The sequence below is a fragment of the Pseudochaenichthys georgianus genome, chromosome 12 (genome assembly GCF_902827115.2).
Source record: "Pseudochaenichthys georgianus chromosome 12, fPseGeo1.2, whole genome shotgun sequence".
Taxonomy (NCBI): domain Eukaryota; kingdom Metazoa; phylum Chordata; class Actinopteri; order Perciformes; family Channichthyidae; genus Pseudochaenichthys; species Pseudochaenichthys georgianus.
In genome coordinates this window covers 21,254,148-21,273,274 of record NC_047514.1, presented here as the reverse complement: position 1 = coordinate 21,273,274, position 19,127 = coordinate 21,254,148, and the positions used below count along the sequence as shown (strand labels likewise).

The 19,127-nt window shown below is 43.2% G+C and overlaps 1 protein-coding gene across 1 annotated transcript in view; it reads right to left on the bottom strand.

The window, feature by feature from the left end:
* The window catches only part of adamts6 (ADAM metallopeptidase with thrombospondin type 1 motif, 6), a 61,976-nt gene that overhangs the window by 32,502 nt on the left and 10,347 nt on the right, over nucleotides 1-19,127 (bottom strand). The window contains exons 7-11 of the mRNA XM_034095360.1: nucleotides 17,400-17,443; nucleotides 14,460-14,565; nucleotides 13,096-13,242; nucleotides 8,955-9,096; nucleotides 5,405-5,512 (exon numbers count right to left, since the gene is read on the bottom strand). Coding sequence (XP_033951251.1) covers nucleotides 5,405-5,512; nucleotides 8,955-9,096; nucleotides 13,096-13,242; nucleotides 14,460-14,565; nucleotides 17,400-17,443 — 547 coding nt within the window. The remainder of the gene's footprint in view (nucleotides 1-5,404; nucleotides 5,513-8,954; nucleotides 9,097-13,095; nucleotides 13,243-14,459; nucleotides 14,566-17,399; nucleotides 17,444-19,127) is intronic.

Sequence of the window (19,127 nt, the reverse complement as noted above, 5' to 3'; positions counted from 1 at the left end):
CAATGTAAAACAGTTGTGGGTATAAACATCAATTTATGCATGTAAGTGTGTGAGTGCTGCATTTGTCAATGTATCTACATCTGGTGCTCACGCTCACACACATTTCCCTGACAAGGTGTGGTCAGTGTGATGAAATAGTGGTTGGGGATGTTGTTTGTTTTCCAAAGAAAACACTCAGTGCTTGCGCTCAGCTGTTATTTTTAAGGCTTGCGGTTAAATGTCCACCAGGGCCCTAACTATTTCAATTTTCACCTTGTGAAAAAAAGCCCACCTGGAAATAGTTGAACAGAGATCTCCACGTGCAGCCATGTTAAATATTTGTTTAAAGCTTTGCTCCAGACCTCAAAAAAAAAAGAAACTTGGTGAATTGCTTTTTATAAAATATGCTCTGAAACTGTCATCGTGGTTGACTCAAGTGAAATGTCACAAAACAATATGTGAACTGTTAAGTGACAGATACCCAAGAGTTGCTGGCGGAATATTGAATAACTGCCTGTGTGTTTTTATCATCGTCTGTCCTGCGTTCCAGGAAGAAAGCATGTCAGAAAGTTTAAAGGCGGTGTGTAGCGCTGCTAGCTAACATGCTCCTTATAAAGCCTTTCCTAAGATAACATGTTCCACAGGAGAAAAAACCTGGAGGCTCAGCAGTCATGCTGCGACAGGCCAAATCCATCCCGGGTCAGAATGCCTCAACTATCTCAGTCCCTTTACGAACCAGAGCAGGAATTCCATCAAGAGGACAGTTTAGCTTCCAAGTCACTTGTATACTTTGCTCCAAATACCAAGCAGACAGAGTAAACAGGGAGGCAAAGAAATGAAGAAAACTTACGTCGGTGTTACAAGACCTGTAACGTTTCCTCTCCCCGAGGCAATACTTCCCTCCTCCAGACGGGCTGAGAGACACAGGAGAATTCAGTGAGTTTGGAATTAAAAGGTGAGAAGACATGTTCAACGCATTGAGCGTCATAACCCACAGAGAAAACATCTTTGGTGGTGGTAGTGAGTACATTTTGGTGAATGCAGTTCATGAACAGGCCTCAGAAAGTCTCTGCCAGAAGACAAAGTGTGTTTGTGTGTCTGCTTGCCGAGTGTGTACGCCAGTGATTCATTCATGAAATCCAAGCTGCTCCGAGAGCTCTTAAGTGTGACATGACATTTAGCTTTGGGAGAGAGACTGAAGTCTGTAACGTCAGAGCGATCCACTACATTTTACTACATCTGCAAACGTCTGTTTTTCCTCTCTTATCATCTCTTCTTCTCACCTTCATTAGCCCTCCCTTTCCTCTGAGACGATTTTCCACTTCATTTGCAGAGTGAGCCAGGCTCTGTAATGAATGTGTCAGACGCTGCTCTGGCTGTGTTTTCTCTGCCTCCCTCCTCTTTGCACTGATGCCTGAGCGGCAGCGATCACCTTACACAGGTGTTCCACATTATGCCGGTGCCGTCTCCTCTTCCCCTCCTTCCTCCTTTTCCCCCCTTCCCTCTAGTTCACCCTGGCTCTTTCTCGTGTCTTCCTAGACGTAACATCTAGCTCGGAAAACAAAAGAATGAACCGATGGGAGAAGGATAAACGTCTATTTCCAGACAAAGATGCGCTGGACTTGTCCCGTGAGGACTAGGGGATGCTTTTAAACAACAGAAGTGTGTGAGCTGGGAGCTCAGCTGACTGCACATGCTTCACCAGTACATCTTAAATAGCATAAGGACCAACTTCTGTGATAAGTTAGATTCGAAGATAGTGGTGCCCAGGACGACCTTGAATGAACCCTCCTCTGGTGACCTTAGGTCTGTCTTGGTACGGCGAGACTGAGTAACTTTTAACAGAAGGAATAACATAATTTTCCTGCTTAACACATCCCTACTAAGGCTGGTGTGATCACTGGCCTATGGTGGCTAAGTTAGCATACTTAAACTTAGCATACTTAATACTGAAATGGTTCATCTTGTAGCTGTTTAACATCATGTGTTTTCAGGCAGGTGGGCAGAGCTATTTTAGCCTAGCTTAAGCTTAAAACGGTGCGCTTCAGTGGAGACTCCATGCTTTACTAAAATGTCCAACCAACACATTATAAATCGGCTCCAGCCTTTTATTTAATGCCTTTATATCTGCCTTCTCTCGTGGATCATCAATTTACACTTATTGTTGACCACTAACTGACCTATTTCAACAGGAAACACACCACATTTATTTAATTATAAAAGATAAACGCCTCACTTCCTGTTTGACTTTAAAGTATTCCACCATTGTCCTGTATAAGAAAAGGCAAAACTGAAGTGGCATTTATTTACACAATGCTTTGTTACTTCCTGTTGCAGTTGACAACAAAAAACTAGCAAAAATATTTTTTTAACAAAAACGCAATTCTTTCTATGGAAAGTGGCATTTATCCCTGTGCTACTATTATGCCTCTCCTATCCCTTTCAAATATAAACACACACACACACACACACACACACACACACCACACACACACACACACACAACACACACACACACACACACACACACACACCCAACACACCACACACCACACACACACACACACACACACACACACACACACCTGTAGGCAGGACCTGGATGTGTGTGTTCAGCTTGCTGCGGCTTACTTTGCCCTACTTACGCTGGGCTGTCACAGTGCCTCATGGAGGAGGAAACACCGCCCCCACAGGTCCTGCTGCACTCCCCCCACGAGGACCAGGGCCCCCAGCCTCCGTCCACACTCTGAGGGCCAGGTACCGAACACCACACACTCGCCCTGGTAGCACCACTGCGAGCAGAAACGCAGAGGAAAGAGAGAAGGAAGTTTAAGTTATCCGTGCAGTCCAGTTGAATCGTATCCAAAATGTGAGACACAGTTTAGACACGATTGTTTTAGAGTCACAATAACATTATTACATATATTATGTATGTGCAATAGGGAAAGTGATGTACCCGTTTGTTTCTTTGCCATGTGATCTCTGTTCTGTATCTATGACTGATTGACCTGAATGTTTTATGTGTATTATCTCGATGCCCAAGACAAATGTGTCCTAAGGGAGACAATAAAGCTCTATCTTATCTTATTACAACAAAGAATACTGCAGTGTCAGTTTTATAAAGTTTGACATCATGATAAATCGATGTGCATCTGTGTACAACGAACTGTAGACTAAGCAGTTGTCCTTCAATAACACACGCGCTCCCCTCTGCCTTGCTTTAGAAACACACTAACTTGGTGATTACGATATTACTCACCCTATAATTCATGTCCGTATTAGCCCTGTTATTTCTCCTCTCCTACCTGGTCATTCTGTATGGGTTATTGCTGACCTGGTTTCCTCCTCGGTGAGCTTAATTGTTGTCTATGTAATGTGACTCAACTCAGGTGAAATCCATTTGAACATTAAAGGAATAGTTCAACATCTGAGAAGTACTTATTAGCTCACTCCAAAATGGAAATGATTAAACATGAGAACACAGATGTCAGTTAACAAGCACTTGCTCAAATCAATACAATTGCTTTCCTGCTAGAGCCTTACTTAGCGGCTGGTGTAGTATTCAAACGTGTGATGTCACTATGTCGCAGAAGTAAACAAAGGAGAACAATGGAGGCATTTAAGGCAGGGGGAGGTGTGTGGTAGAGGAACACAGGGATGTTAGCCTTTGCAGACCATTAACATGCAAAAAAACCGCCGCATAACACACTACAGGAAGGCATAATAGGGCCCCTTTAATTTGTTTATTTGTTTTGTCCAACAAAATGTGTGCTTATAATCCTCTTGAACACATTATTAACAATGATTTGATTACAAGTTGAATAAACAGAACAGCTTCTTCTAGTGACATGTCTTTGTGTTCTTGTTTCCAGAGTACTGTGAGGAGCTTTCAGAGGCAGGTGAGGGATGTACAGCAGTATGTGTGCTGACCAGGAGTGTTTTAATCCTCGTGCTAAGCTCCAGAGGGAAGAGAGGTTTAGAGACGTCCCTTTGTCTTTCAACTGTGTCAGTGGGTTAATAACTCAGAGGCTGGGACAGATAAGGTAAGGGCTGCGTGTCCCTCTCTGACTCACTCATTCCCGTCCTGAGATGCTCTTTAAACAAGAGTATCAGTGGGCGAGGAGAGAGGAGAGATGTGTTGAGGGAAACTGCCTGACAGAAACACAGAGGGGGAGCGGAGATGAAGTCTAGCAAACTGTTTATCTGTGAGTCCATTTAAACATACAGAAAAGTCCTCTCAGTTGGTCAGTTTCTGCCCCTCTCCCGCCTCCCTCCGCCCTCTCCCCCAGCCTCTCTCCCTGCTCCTGGTGGAAGGGCCTCTCTCCATTACACGCTGGGTGAGAAATGGCTGACATTCATATTCCTTTGAAGCTCTCCCCGGGCAGGGGCAGACACGGTATGCCACTAGCTCTTCTAAAGCTGCTCCAAAAGCTGATTCAAAGCCCCCCCGGCTCAACCTGGGGCCCCCGGTGTTGTCCAGGACCCTGTCCGTGGGCCCCGGCCCTCAAAGGCTCCACTGAGCTAATGGTAATCGCGGGTGACAGCTCGTGACACTCTGCTATTCTTTCCTTTTAGACCTCGGACCATCCGGTGACAATGGCTGCCGTAATCCGTGTTAAAACTGTCTCCCCTAACCTGGCTGGCATCAAGAGCGGGCTGATGACCTAAAGCTTGGCCTGCTAGCATGTGTGTTTTGTGAGTGTTAGCGCCATCCCAGAGAGGAATAGCTCAAAGTTGAGGCAGTGAGGTACCACTATGAGGCTCATTTCTGCACACAGAGGAGGTTATTGATGTGCTCATTACAGATCAAAATGTATAACATAAAAAAGGTATATGATTTTCACACTTAATTAAATGTTTTTTCTGAAAAACCCTCTGTTTTTACCTCAACCAAAATATGTGATAGGTTAATGGAATTAGTTTGTGGTGCTGACTGCATTGAATAAATACATCACAGCAACATGTATTTTCTGAGTGCTATCATTCACTCACAAAAAACAAAAATCCCAATGACGATGCCGCTGGGTTAATTGTCAAGTATGAGAAAATGTATTTCAAAATTCCTCTCTTTTCTCCTCCCGTAAAACAAAAACACATTTTGATGACCCGTCTTGACCTGGGTGACGGGGGTGGAAATGTAATCATTTAAATGATTGATGATGCAAAGCTAACCAAGTTCATCATATCAAAGCGAACTTGACTGTTAACGTCTGGGTTGCAGTAGCTGGGAGAGATATCATAGGTCAGAGGTGAGTGTGTGGCTGTCAGTTTGGAAAAACATCTCTTACTCATCCTCCTCCTCATCTAGCAGTGTGTTTGAAGAATATCTTAAACCGCCCACGAAACCACTAGGATTAAGTGAGAAAATGTGTTTTTCCAAAATGTGTTATTCTCTGGTAATTTGGAAGAATATTCGATGACTTACCCCTTTATCAATGCTTCCAGTCTGGCACAGGGTCCCCTCCGCAGCGGGGATACTGTTGGTAACACAGCGGTTGCTTTTGCTAAGGCACCAGAGCTCTCTACACACTTCCTAGGAAAGAAGGCAAAAGCAAGTTGGTCAGAATAAATCAATTCAGTAGACCGGGGGTGGATCGCTGATTAAGGGAAGGATTTGTCAGTAGCCTTTGGTGGTTTCGTCTCCACTCTGACGGAGAAGTAGGAACAAAACTATCTATAAATCTACTTGATTCAAGATCAAATCAGATGAGTTGATGAGAGGCATCTAACTTTAAGAGCTCATATGCTTTGGATCATCGTACATATTGAGCAATACGCCGAGGGTCATTGGGTGCTCTTAATGTTCTCTTATGAGAAATGAAGAGTCAGCTGGATCAACACCATGACTAACGTTTGCACGTTCACCTCAAGACCACACGGGACCGTGACATCAGTTCAAGAAATCCCATTTCTGCTGCTTAGGGGAAATCAAGAATGAGCAATAGGCCTCCCAAGTCTTAGATAAAGAAGACTTGTAGGTCTAACAAATAGCTTTAGTATTACTGAGTGGTCTGAGTAAACATCCCCGTCTTCTCCTCCTTAAGTCTAGAGCGTAAGGAGAATCCATTTAGATTAAAAGAAAGGGAGTGTGTGTGTGTGAGAAGGAGAGGTAGTGGGTAGACAGCACAAAGTTGCCCCCAAATAAATAAAACCATAAAGAGAACACATGTTACAAGGACTGCTCTGCACAACCTCGCATTAGATTTCCCATTAAACCGAGCTGGGACGCCCCCGTGTCTCGTCTTCAAAGGCTTTTACAGGACAATTGTGTACGGCAGAAGAGCAGGCTCATGAAAAAGAGTTATGATCCAGCGCATAGATCGTGACCCCCGGGGTCAGTGAATATACCACGGCCCCGACGCTCCCTGAGCCTATCCAGATTAAACAAAGCGGCAAACTGCTACTCTCTGGTTGCAGCGGCTCTCCTCGACCAGCTGGTTTCAATAAGCCGCCCGCTGCTCCATTCACTATCTCCACCAGCTGAAAGGTTAGCGTCCCGGGCTTTAACGAACGTGGATGTGCGCCTAATGGATTTACGCAATGTGAGAACAAGCCGGCGATAAAAAAAAGGGCAAGGGCACTCGGTGAGGGCCTTGCTAATATAGCCATCACATGTTGTTTGTTTTTCATACCTTCCAGTGCCACGCAGCTGACCTGCCTGTGTTGGTATCTCGGAGCACTAACTGAAGGAGGAAATGGTCATTGGAACCAAATTAACGCAATCACTCACCATAACTTCCTCTCTTGACTTATGTGTTTCTTTTCCCACCTCTGACACAGGTTCACACTGTGGTGTTACGTCTGTGAGATCCCCCGCGGTTCTTTAAAAGTTTTGAATTTAGTTCAACCGCCGCAAAGGTGTCGTTGGCTATATTCAGTGAAATTGCTGTTGTTTTACTCGACATGAGTGGTTTACAATCTCTTTTGGCAATGGCCCCTAAATACAACGCAATATACATTTGTGTTTGATTTGTGAGCAACTCAATTATAGAGGTTCGATGCATTTTAAAATTAGACAGAAAAAAAAGAGTCTACATCCAGACTGTTCTTAGTTTAGCATGCTTACATTTACCAATTAGCTCTAAAAAGCCCAACATCTTATTGTTTGAGTAAACAGCCACATGGTCATGGTCAAACTCAAAAGTATAACAAGCTGACCGAAACCATTTTAAATATCCATGTTTTCACAAAAGACTCAAGTCTTTGCATTCGTATTCTAATTCCCAAGTCCTAACCTCGGAGTTTCAAGTCCTGAACAAGTCTTAACGCGCTTTTCTTGATATTTTGTTGTATGCAAATGTTATGCATGGTTTCATTCTTTGTACCGCTCAGTGAAGTAACTTGTCATGTGTGCCCTGAGTTCCCATCCTGTCCTGAAGATAAATGAAAGTGGTGCAGATTTGTGGCAGGCATTTCAGAGTTCGGACATAGAAAAATAACAAATCACTTTGTTATCAAACAGTCTAAGCCCAACATGTTTTACTAGTGAAATACTAAAACTACAATATGACATTATTTATCGTAATATTAAAGATAAACTTTGATATACTCTGACTAAACCTCCCCTGGTTTCCCATCACTGTTTTCTTTCGCGGTACAAAACGATAACTAAATACAACATATTTCCATCTAAATGTGGAGTTCAGCAGGTTAGAGTTGAGCCTTGGCTTTAGAAACCAGACTCTTCCACTCATTAGACTTTTTATCCATTTCTGTGGTCACGTCTGTCCTGAGAGCCGTCGCAGAGGGCATCTCTTTCACAGATGCTGTATGAAATAGATCTGATTGTCATATGAAAAACTCCAATCTAGTTTGTGGAATCGTGCCGGAATCCAATCCGCTCATAAATGTTCGTCTTTCATGCTGATCTAAAACCACAATTATGAGCTTAGAAACCAAAATAACGGGGCTTGATTTGGGGCCTGTTATAATCTGCTGTCTTTCAATGAAATGAAATAACCTCATGATCTCAGCTAATCTACGTTCTCTTTTTCCAATATTTACGTAACGCAAAACAATATCACGTTATTGTTCATTAAATCTTCGAGGATTCTTTTGACCGCTTATTTGACCGTGTGGCTGTTTCTCATCTTTCATTGCCTGTGTCATTATGAAGTGCGGTTTTCTCATGACTCTGGCATGGGAGGTGAATCATTATCCTCACAGACTTAAAGATGAGAGAAGTGTTGACTTCAATCCTTCACCTCTCTGTCCGGGGCGTTTATAGATTAATAAGAAGAATAGGGCAACGTGTGGAAAGACACCTCGAAACCAGCTCTTGTCGTCAGACAATAATAAAACTATTATATTCCCCTAATGTTTATCCTCCATTAACCTCAAATATGAACTTGAAGGAAACTGTTATCATCTCAGTGAGGACTGAACATGCTGTGGCTGCACATAGACACCTCTTATTCAACATGTGAGAAATAACAGAAATTAAAATGGAGCTTGTTGTTTCAGATGCTTTTGTTTTGCATTTGGTTTTAATTTACAAAAAAATGTGCCGCGCTTTTATCCATTTCATAAGTGTCTTTAATAGACATTTAGAAAGCTATTGGAGGGGAATATGGCAGTAAAACCTCATTTGATCACATTACATCACTTTGCTTTTGTTTTTTAAGCAATGGAGCTCACAATGGGATACCAGATGTGTTTTTTATCTCAAAGTGATAAAAAAAAACAAGAACGTTTTAAAAACACATATTTTGGCCATTTTGCTCAAACCTCTGAGAAGACTCCTAACTTCAGTTCATCAGTTTCCCACGCAGGTAAAAATAACTCCTTTGCAACATCATATACATATCAGATTAATACATTCATTTATGTCCAATTTACTTTCCAAGTTCAATGTGTGTTGGAGATGCTAAAGTAACATTGTTAACTTATAAAAACTAAATGAGCAGTTCAAACATAAAACAGGGATCCTTTGGGTGAGTAAGAGGAGGACAAGAAGACAGATGCTGGTTTCTTACCCCATACTTGCACTGGCGTGAGGAGGTTCCGTACTGGAAGCGACACTGCTCGTCTGCATCGTACACCTGCCCAGGGGCCACTGTTGGGTACAGGAAGTCTCGTTTCAGAGGTTCATTGTCCAGACACGTCCCCCGACCTGAGCTGTCAAAAAAACAAACCTACAATAGGATTGTTTCTTACACAAAGAAACCTTTCTACACTTGGCTGATGGCAGAGCTAGAAAAGCCAAGATTGAATGATTAAAGCCCCCCCCCTCCTCCTCGTTTCTTTAAGACCTTGGCTGGTGTTGCTCGACTCATTTTATTTTACCACCAAATTACAATTGTCGGTAGCCTGTCTCAAATCTCAAATGACATGTAGTTGATGTTGATATCACACATCAACACCTCCTTATCAAACGGAGTGTTAAAGCACATGCAGAGACATTTTACCACAGGCAAAGAGGACCGAGCTTAAAGAGCAGCCTTCTCTGATTATATGGCTCCACTATTCATATATTGAATCCACAGCAGAGTCAGTAGAAGCACAGAGCAGGGAGAGGAAGAGAACATATGTCCGGGGCTAGGAGTATGTTTAGTCTGTTTGTCCGATAGAAATGTGTGCGCTCAAAGAACTTGCAGGGGAAAAAAACACACTTAGCTGATTTGTATTTTAGTAATTTACAAATAAACACACACAGTTGTTTCTTTGCATTGTGTGTCTGTTAATCCTGGGATGAGACGCTGAGCTGTGTGTATGCTTTTATCGCCCTATCTGTGACGTCAGACAATCAAATGTAGTATTAATCTGTTGACCTTTAGCCCACTTGTATAACATTCAAATCATACCAAAGGCAAGTGCCAATAAACAAATAGAGATATGCTTGCTTCTGCCTGAGTCATTGAATACACTCTAGGCTAAATGCTACTACAATATTTACTATAACACTGTGTTCTTTCCAAATGTGGCAGCTGCACAATGCAGAGGAATGCCTCCCATCCAGCGAAAGGAAAAGTGGGCCTAGTGACAACATTAACGTAGAGCTAGGCATTATGATTGACTGCAGCTTGGACCCACAATGCAGCAGTGAAGAAGACAGAAACTTAAACATTGAACGGCTGGTCCACACAAAACTGCAGAATCACATATTTGACCACATACCTGCAGTGATATATGGCCGAGCTGATAGATTTGAAAGTATATACTACTTAGTACATTCTCCAAACAATTCTAGCTCAGCTGATTTTTTTAAGTAATAGCTGTTTTTCAATCAATGGTTGTTTTTGTGCAACTGATTCTGAAATAAATATTTTTTTTATTACACTGAGCACCACGAACAAACATTCAGTACATCAGCTGTCCTGGGAAGAAGGTCTTCATTTTAGGGGTTTTATCTTAAAAACTATCGAATTAAATCAATCTGCTTGACTGAACATACCATTTAAACATGGCTAGACTGAGCCTTTAATGTAATTTCCAGAGCTAATTAAGAGGACAAATGTTCCCTTCTCTGCTTTACCTCAGGGTTTTTGTTCCACTAGCTTTTTTTTTAAGAGATCTTCTACATATATATATATATTTTTTTTTTTATCCCAGTGTAGTAAATATAAAACAGTATTTTAGTAGAATTAATGATTCCTTTTTGACCCTCTTTGTCCTCCAGTATAGAATAATCCCATTTCTTGGCTCTTGTTCCCCGGAAGACCCTCTCACCATGGAGAAAGAGACACAAGTGGGTCTCTGAGGCCCCTGACTCCCTGTGCACTAAGGGCAAGCCTCTCTATTTATTGGTTTGGAAAGGGACAAAATAGTCAAAGTTTAAACATAGAAGCTATTATTTGACATGGTCGTAACGGCTTCCTGTCCGGTGGATTCAGCCAAATTCATTATGCTGAGCGGAAATATCCTCTAATAAGCGAGAACATCAGCAATCCCCGAACTCTGACACCGGTCGTTTATGTAGAAATTAGCCATGCTGAGTGTGTCCACCCATCAGCATGATTAAATCAGACTAAGCTAACAATTATCACAAGGCACAAGCCACATAAATCTAATATGAAACTTAATAGATCATATGTGGTCTCTGAGAGTTTAATAAACCCAAACAGCCTGTCTTTTAACATTTATAACAAACTGGCGTAAAGACTTAGGAGGATAAACTTTGACTGAACTGTGAGTGCATTCATAAACCACTGCTAAAAGGCCCAAACAAAGCAGCGCATATTGCTTTAGCAAGACGGTGAATCTAGGCCAGCACGACTGCCAAAGTTGTTTACTTGGCTAGGAGAAGCGTGTGTTATATCCAAAATTCTGATCGAGGGAGAGAAAGGGAGGATAATTGGAATTTACAGACAGAACCCTTTTGTGAGAAACATAAAAGCAAAAGGCAATAAAGCACTAAATTAATACAAAAAACTCAAGAAACAGTCTGATACTTATAGGGCTATAAATATAAGCTAAGCAGAGGTTTATTCTGCTGGGAAAACAAGAAATAAAAAACAACTTTTTCTTTTTGTTAGCTCTGGTCATCCTCATGTATACTGGAGCCAGCGCTGGACAGAAACCCGGCGCAGCAGCAGCAGAGAAGCGCCTCTTTGTGTCCCGGCTGGAAACTGGCACATGTTACTGTCATCTCTGTCACAAGTGTTGTTCATGAACCCTCCTCTAACAGCTTTCATCCGGAAACATCATTTGACAACCACAACAGCTATTATCAGCGTCTTGGAAGGCCTCGCTAACTAAACATCAATACACACACACACAAACAGACACACACCGCAGACTTGCAGCATATCCAACCAATCCTTCGGAAAAATGGAAAAGGGAGGATCTTTTTGTGTATGAAGCAGCTACGAATATCTAAAATCCTCCCTGGAAAGCTTAAATAACTACGCTCGTTGGTGCAATAAAAAATGCAATTTCAATCACAGATGCATGCACTTACAGTATACCAAGCTGTGAGACTCTGATTCAAGCCTGTTACATTGAAGTGTTCCTTTTAAAGACTTCCAAATAAATAGAAATAAAATCCCTGTTTAAATCTGACCTCTGCAGTCAGTATAACTAACTCACTTCTTTAAGAGCTGTTATATCAGATTGAAATGATTGTTCTGTCCGCTTGAAGGCACCAAACTGTAAACACATTCACATTTGATCACCAATTGATTGGCTCTGTCTAATGTCAAGGTGAATAGTGAGAGGACTTTGAAAAGAGGAGGCTTCCTTGACCTAATTCTGGCACGCTTACAAGATAAAGAAGAATGGCAGCATGTTTCTCCTCTGCTGGAATGATCCTGACCGCTTTCTGATTGTTATTCCTACACAATGAAGCTGTTAGCAGTGGACCAGCTTGCCCAGAAACACCACTCTTCAATCCACAGCGAACAACGGTCCCCAAGTCAAATGTATTAGAGACTGTGTCTGTGAGACCAGGGTGAGTGAGAATGCATATCTTCTGGTTCTGCTGCAACCATTTTCACGAGTCCTACAAAGTTATAAGAGTGCTCAGATTCAGGGAAATTAGAGCAGCTCATTTAGAAACCTCGTCGAAAAGCAGCTTTAACTCAATAAACCAGTGGCCAGCAGGGATCAGTTAATACACTCCTGTCATGTCCAAAGATATCTGTTCACTGCCAGACTCTGAAGGCCAGATCCAGATGTTTTGTTTGGCCTTCTATGAAAACATCTGCTTTTTTGTTTTTACCATACCAGGCTGGTATAACTCAGCCAGCAAATCTATTATTCAGCCAAACATCTCCGATTTGGTTTATTTGTGCACTTAAGCTTCTTTTTTTCTTTGACCTATCCACAAAACAGCGGAGTAGTGGTTGCAGGCAGCTGGTCTCCGCATCACCACCGAGCACCACATGAGCCCCAACATCACCCGCCTTGTGGTGTGAGGATGCAAGGGGTGGAAGGCACCCGGTTATCACACACAGCCACAAGGAGGTCTGGCAGGAGGCTTGGTGATGAAATGAATGTGAAAACGTGGGGAAGGCCCTGCTTACAGGACATCCTAGCGGGTCACCGCAAGCCGGCGGCAGCGGGTTGCGGAGAGAGGCGGCTGCAAGCGAGCTGGAAAACAGGCATGCTCCTTTTTCTGATACCACACACACACACACACACACACACACACACAGGGAGCAACCATCATCCACTTACTCGAGAAAGCTGGTGATGTAGTCTTTGCTGCAGGCGGACCAGGAGAAAGGGTTGGTGTTGGCTGTTATATGAGCGGCCATTAGCTTGGCTGTCTCGTGGCCTTTGGTACCGCAGGAATTCCCGATCCCGTCATGGTTCATCCCAAAACTGAGACGCAGAAAATAAAAAGTGGAATTAGGTTCAGCTGGGTTTGCTGATCATCAGTAACCACGGGTCTAAAAGGGACCCTGTGTTTGGCGGTGAACAGATGGCATGAGGGTGGACGGTTCAGGGTGCTGTTTCTGCATGATGTCTCCCTTAGTGGCCCTGGCTATAAAGACGGAGCTCTGTGGCTCTGAAACAGCTGTGCGGAGGGGAGCCAGAAGTCAAAGGTCAAACCCTGTCTGGAGCTCGGCAGGAATGAAAATGTCTAATCACTACTTTGATGCCTGCATGTCAATCACCGTCTGCAGGTCTGAGCAGGCCGGGAGGGAGAGTCTCTGCTGAGCTGTAGATCAATCGCTGCACCAGAGAAGGAGACGAGATCCAAAGACCCAGCTCCCGACCTTGTGGTCTGTTATAAAAGCTGCTCAATAATTTATTTTGCACTGAAAATAAATCCTTTCAAAAATGTATATAAAAAGAAAATACCTTATCTGTCTGGATATCTTTTGAGGGAAAGTCTCTCCTTAGCAGGATGTCAAAGCTTACTTTTCCTTACAGTCCCGGAGCACAAAGCAGGTCTAATGTATATAACAACCCCGACCACATTGCACAGCCTGGACCTGTTTTTCTAAGGCTGGCGTTTATGACATTTTACCCTACTCTGGAAATAAATCAGCCCCGCTGCAGTGTGTTTTTTTATACATCCTCTCGAAGCAGAGACTATTTTTACAACTGCCCCACAACAGAAGCAGACTCGAGACATAATAAAGGAAATCGCCATCTTGCTAAACTCTCTCGAGAGGGATACGTAGACTAATACATCATCATTATTTTGCTTTATATTCAGGAAGAAAGAGCCAGAGGTATGTGGACACTGACATTTGCATGAGGAAATATGTGGAGATACAGTTCAAGACGTCTGCAGGGGGAAGAAAAGGCTACATGCAGGTCTGGCACACTCAAGTACTAAGTAATGTTTGCTTAAAGGCAATTATTAGAGCGCACACAATCGTGATAAAAGGTTTCAAGATGATCTGAACAAATTCCTTATGCAGCAACCGAGTGCAACACTCGCTACAAATGTGCAGTTTCACGTCATGTCCGTATCACAGGATCTTTAAGAACGACTCTTTTCATCCTGCATGAGACTCAGCACTGCCGCTTGCATCAGCGTGTCATTTCAGATTTCATACCTGGATCTTAAAAGTACTCAAACTCACTTGTGGCCGATCTCATGCGCAATGGTGAAAGCAGAACCAAGGCCGATGTCTTCATTGATGCTGCAACTCCTCTCGGGCTCGCACATTCCAGCCACTGAGGCCAAGCCTGGACACACACACACACACACACACACACACACACACACACACACACACACACACACACACACACACACACACACACACACACACACACACACACACACACACACACACACACACACACACACACACACACACACACACACACACACACACACACACACACACACACACACACACACACACACACACACACACACACACACACACACACACACACACACACACACACACACACACACACACACACACACACACACACACACACACACACACACACGCACACACACACACACACACACACACACACAAACACACAAACACAAGGTCAAGACAAAGCATTCTTAGGAGTCACGGTCATAAAAATGGGATTCCACACGTACGATCTCCTGTGCACCAGTGGGAGTTTAGCATCACTGGCTAGACCTTCTTTTTTTTTTGTATTCCTACAGCAACTGCTGGAAAATGTCTAGACATGGGTTAGATTTATACATTCATGTAACAAGGGATCGGCTAAAGCGAGCCAAGGAAGGGAATATAAGGACCCCTTCACCAACACCGTGCCCCACCAGAAACCTGTCAGAAAATATAGATGTTTTCCTCATTTCTAAACCCGAGTTGGAGAACGAGAGAGAGGGGAAACAGAAAGGGAGAGGAGGAGAGGGTGTTTAGAGTTGAAACTGCTCCACAATCCAGGTGTCGCAAGTACTTTTTTCCTAAACCTGACAGGTCAGATAGGGAGACAGGAGGCCATTCTTCACAGATTACATCTACAGGTGACTGGAGAGGGGATCGTATGACAGCGCAAAGCCGTTGTGTGTGTTTTTGTGGGGGGTGCAGATATTGTGAGGGAAGGACTGACCATTTTAATTAAGTGGTTTTCAAATGTGTTTGAGCTGAAGTTGAAGTTAAGAGGAGGCACTATAACAATTCTTTACATAAGTTAGAAAACTTGCTTATTGGCAGTTTTAGTGTTCTTTGCTCAAGATATTCTAAAGCGTGCCTCGTTTTCCGATACAGTGGAGGTTCATGGGATTTCTATTTTGATGCTCAGATCTCATAAAACACAGCAATACAACATTTACAAACAACTTTTCTTTCTGAACAGTGTCTCTGATAAGCTGGGTAATCCCTACACTTTACTAGTCACGTTTTTATATCCACTATTACAGTATCTAGACTCAGGTTTTTATTTATTTATAAAAATGCATAAAACCAAGTGGATGGAAAAGCCTTTACTTAGCACTCCTCCCTGTTTAAGGTGAGACCGACATCTCTTATCCTAGACGAATTCACCTAAAACTGAAATGCTCAATCCAACAAGGGCTAAGTGACCGTTTCAATTCATACGAAGCTCTGGATTTAGTTTTCCATGCACAGACAGTGTGTTGCAACTTGCAGTGTAAGTGTGATACTGATAGATGGGACACACCTGCATACGCACTTGAGAGTAACCTGCGTAAATCATGTTTTGGTGGTCAGCGCTGCTTCAGATTTTCCGGTATAGTTTCCACGAAATCCCTGCCTCCCTGCTAAAAGTGGCATGGCTTTTGTTTCCTCTTTACTAAGAGGCTAAACAAGAATAGACTCGCAAATCAGGAGGCCACTGAAACCATTACTGCAGGGAAAGAGGGAGCCTGAAGGTGAAGAAAGGAGGCGAGGGAGGGAAGGAAGGAGGGTGGCTACTCTACGATTAGTTTAAGAATGTTTGTGTGAGAGAGAGTAAAGTGTGTGCGTGCGTGCGTGCGTGCGTGCGTGCGTGCGTGCGTGCGTGCGTGTGTGTGTGTGTGTGTGTGTGTGTGTGTGTGTGTGTGTGTGTGTGTGTGTGTGTGTGTGTGTGTGTGTGTGTGTGTGTGTGTGTGTGTGTGTGTGTGTGTGTGTGTCTGTGTGTCGAGAGGGTGAGCCAAACACACACACCCTGCATTGTAAGTTGTTTTCTTAACACCGGGGTGGACTCTGCATTATCTCTAGGCCCGTGATTACACGGCGACCCTAAAGGCCAGCGATCTGACCTGGGAGCATGATCCCAAAGAGGAGAGGGAGGACAGGAGGGGAGGTGGGGAGGAGGAGGGGGTCAGGGGAGGGGGGGTTGAGACAACGAGGAAGCCAAGCAGATGCCTGTGCAATTAAAGCGACCGGGGAATGTGACGAATGCGGTCAATCTGTCAAACCACCCCTGAAGTCACAATATTACCTCCAAGATATACTGTGGTGCCTGCGGGGCCTTAGCAAAGATAAGATGGTGAGAGAAGCTGGGTGAAGGGGTTGGAGAGGAGAGAGAGGTGGAGGAGGGAGGGGGGGAGTCTCTGCCACTGCTTGCTGTCCTTTTTCCCACCCCCAATACCATCACAACCAGCATATCGCATTGTATCTCCCTCCTGCATACTCTAACACTCCCCATAATTGTCCTTTTCCCCTTCCATTTTCCTTTCAACTCCTCCTCTACTTCTCCATCTCCTCCTTCTGTCACTACTCTCCTCTTTATCCCTCCTCCCCCACCTCGAGTCTCCCTCCTCGGTTTCCCAACACATACCTTCTCCTTTCTCCCTCAACCCCCAGTGGAGGAGCTATAATAACACAAGTGAAAACATCCTTCTCATTATGTCTCACAGGAGCCGTCTGGTGTTCTTCTAAAGGAGACTGCAAAGGTTGCTAAATAAGGTTTGTCTGAGGACACGTTGAAGGCTGAACGTGAAAACGAAAACCTCTCTGGGGGGAAAGGAGAAGATTGAACTCCTAATCCAGAGAATCATAGAGTCAACATCAGCTAAAATTACCAATTTGGCAAGAAAACGCATGTTAATATACATTAATGTTACTCCGCCTTAGTCCACTCACCTAGGGTACCGCAGGGTTTGTTCTTGTACGTGCAGATGTCATACCTAAAGGCGGGTGAACAAAAGAAAAAGAACACAAACAATTAAATTAACTCAACACTTGTTTTCAACATATACAGTATTTTCTTCCACTGGCTCTTTGCCACCCCATTCCTTCCATGTGTAATCACAGTCTGGCGAGATATAATCTCAGCCTTTAGCATAACAATAGCATATAATAAAGTTGTGACAGGTTCAGTTGTAGAAAACACCTGGTTCACTGCTCCATCTATAGCATTTAGCCTTCAGGGAAATGCCACTTAGCTAATACACAGTGCTCAGACGTGAATGAGAACAAAGTGAAAGGCTTTGCTCATGCTGTGTCCCCACTGTTAACCCCTGTAACTCACATACAGGTAATCCAATAGAGGCCAGAACACTCTGAGCCACATCATACATTTCAAATGAAATATCCAATCATTCCTAAAGCTTTTAATCTATTAAAACCAAGGGCACAGAACATGTCATTTCATTCTCCTTCCCCTCACTCCCTGTAAACTCCTCTTTCTCTCCCCCTTCTCAACATCTCTCCCTCTTCCCCCCTCCCCAGTGGAGCAGCTCCAAACCAAAGAAGTACAATCGTGACCTGGTTTAGGACATCTATTTGTTTTGATTTATTTCCCTAATTCCCCTCTGTGTTTTGTTTTGAAAGCGACAGGCCACATTCCAAACAAGGCAGCCTCAAAATGCTGTCTGATGCAGAAACTGACAAAAGCAACATTGCTACGAAGGTCACTTTAAAGACGAAAACGGTGAAATATCTCAATGAAAGGGGTTTTGTGTGTCCTGCTGGTGCACCTCTGCAGGAGAGCTACATTGATCAGAGATCACAAGGAGGTAGTTGTAGTGGAATTTTCTGACACATAGCTGCAGGGACAATGTTTGCTTCCTGTGAGTCTGGTTATAACAACAGATAATGAAAGTCTAAATCTCTATCATAATAATATTATCCCATTATCCGACCAACACAAAATATATTGAGTTTACAATGACAAACAGAAGCCTTACAAAAGAGAAGCTTGAGCAGGTGGAATATTTACTTTAAAAATATCAACAAATAGGCTAATCATAATAATATAAAAGTATAAATTAAATAAACGTTGTGAGTACAGCAAGCATCTACCATCTTACAAATAATACTGGACCTTTTTTAGGTGCATTCCACCTTTGTACGGAATGTGGGACTGCTCCTCCAGACATGGTGGTTAATGAGGGCTTCCTGTTGTCTACCATCAGCTATTTATAATATTTATAATCTCCAATGTTAGCATCTCTGAGCTCAGCTGTTGCCTCCTCCCCACAGCTTTTTATTTCATTATCTCTATCCTTATTTTTGCTCTCTTTTACCAGTATTTCATCATACAGAAATAACCCTGCAATGCACGTATGAAGCACATAGTCGCATTTCCTTAAAACAGTGTTGGTGTTAGCTTAAGCAATATTAGTTTACAAACTGACAACATGCCACCTATATAGCAGGGTTGCCAACTCTCACGCATCTGGCTTGTGACTCACGCTTTCACTATCAATCCCACGCTCTCACGCTGCCCAAACTATTCTCACGCCAAAAACAAGAATACTAGACTAGAAATGGTTTTGAAAACGTTTGTCAGGTAGTGATCGTCTTCTCAATAGAACATCTTTGATCATGTCTTCTGGCCAATCAGAATCAAGATAACGGCGTGGTGTT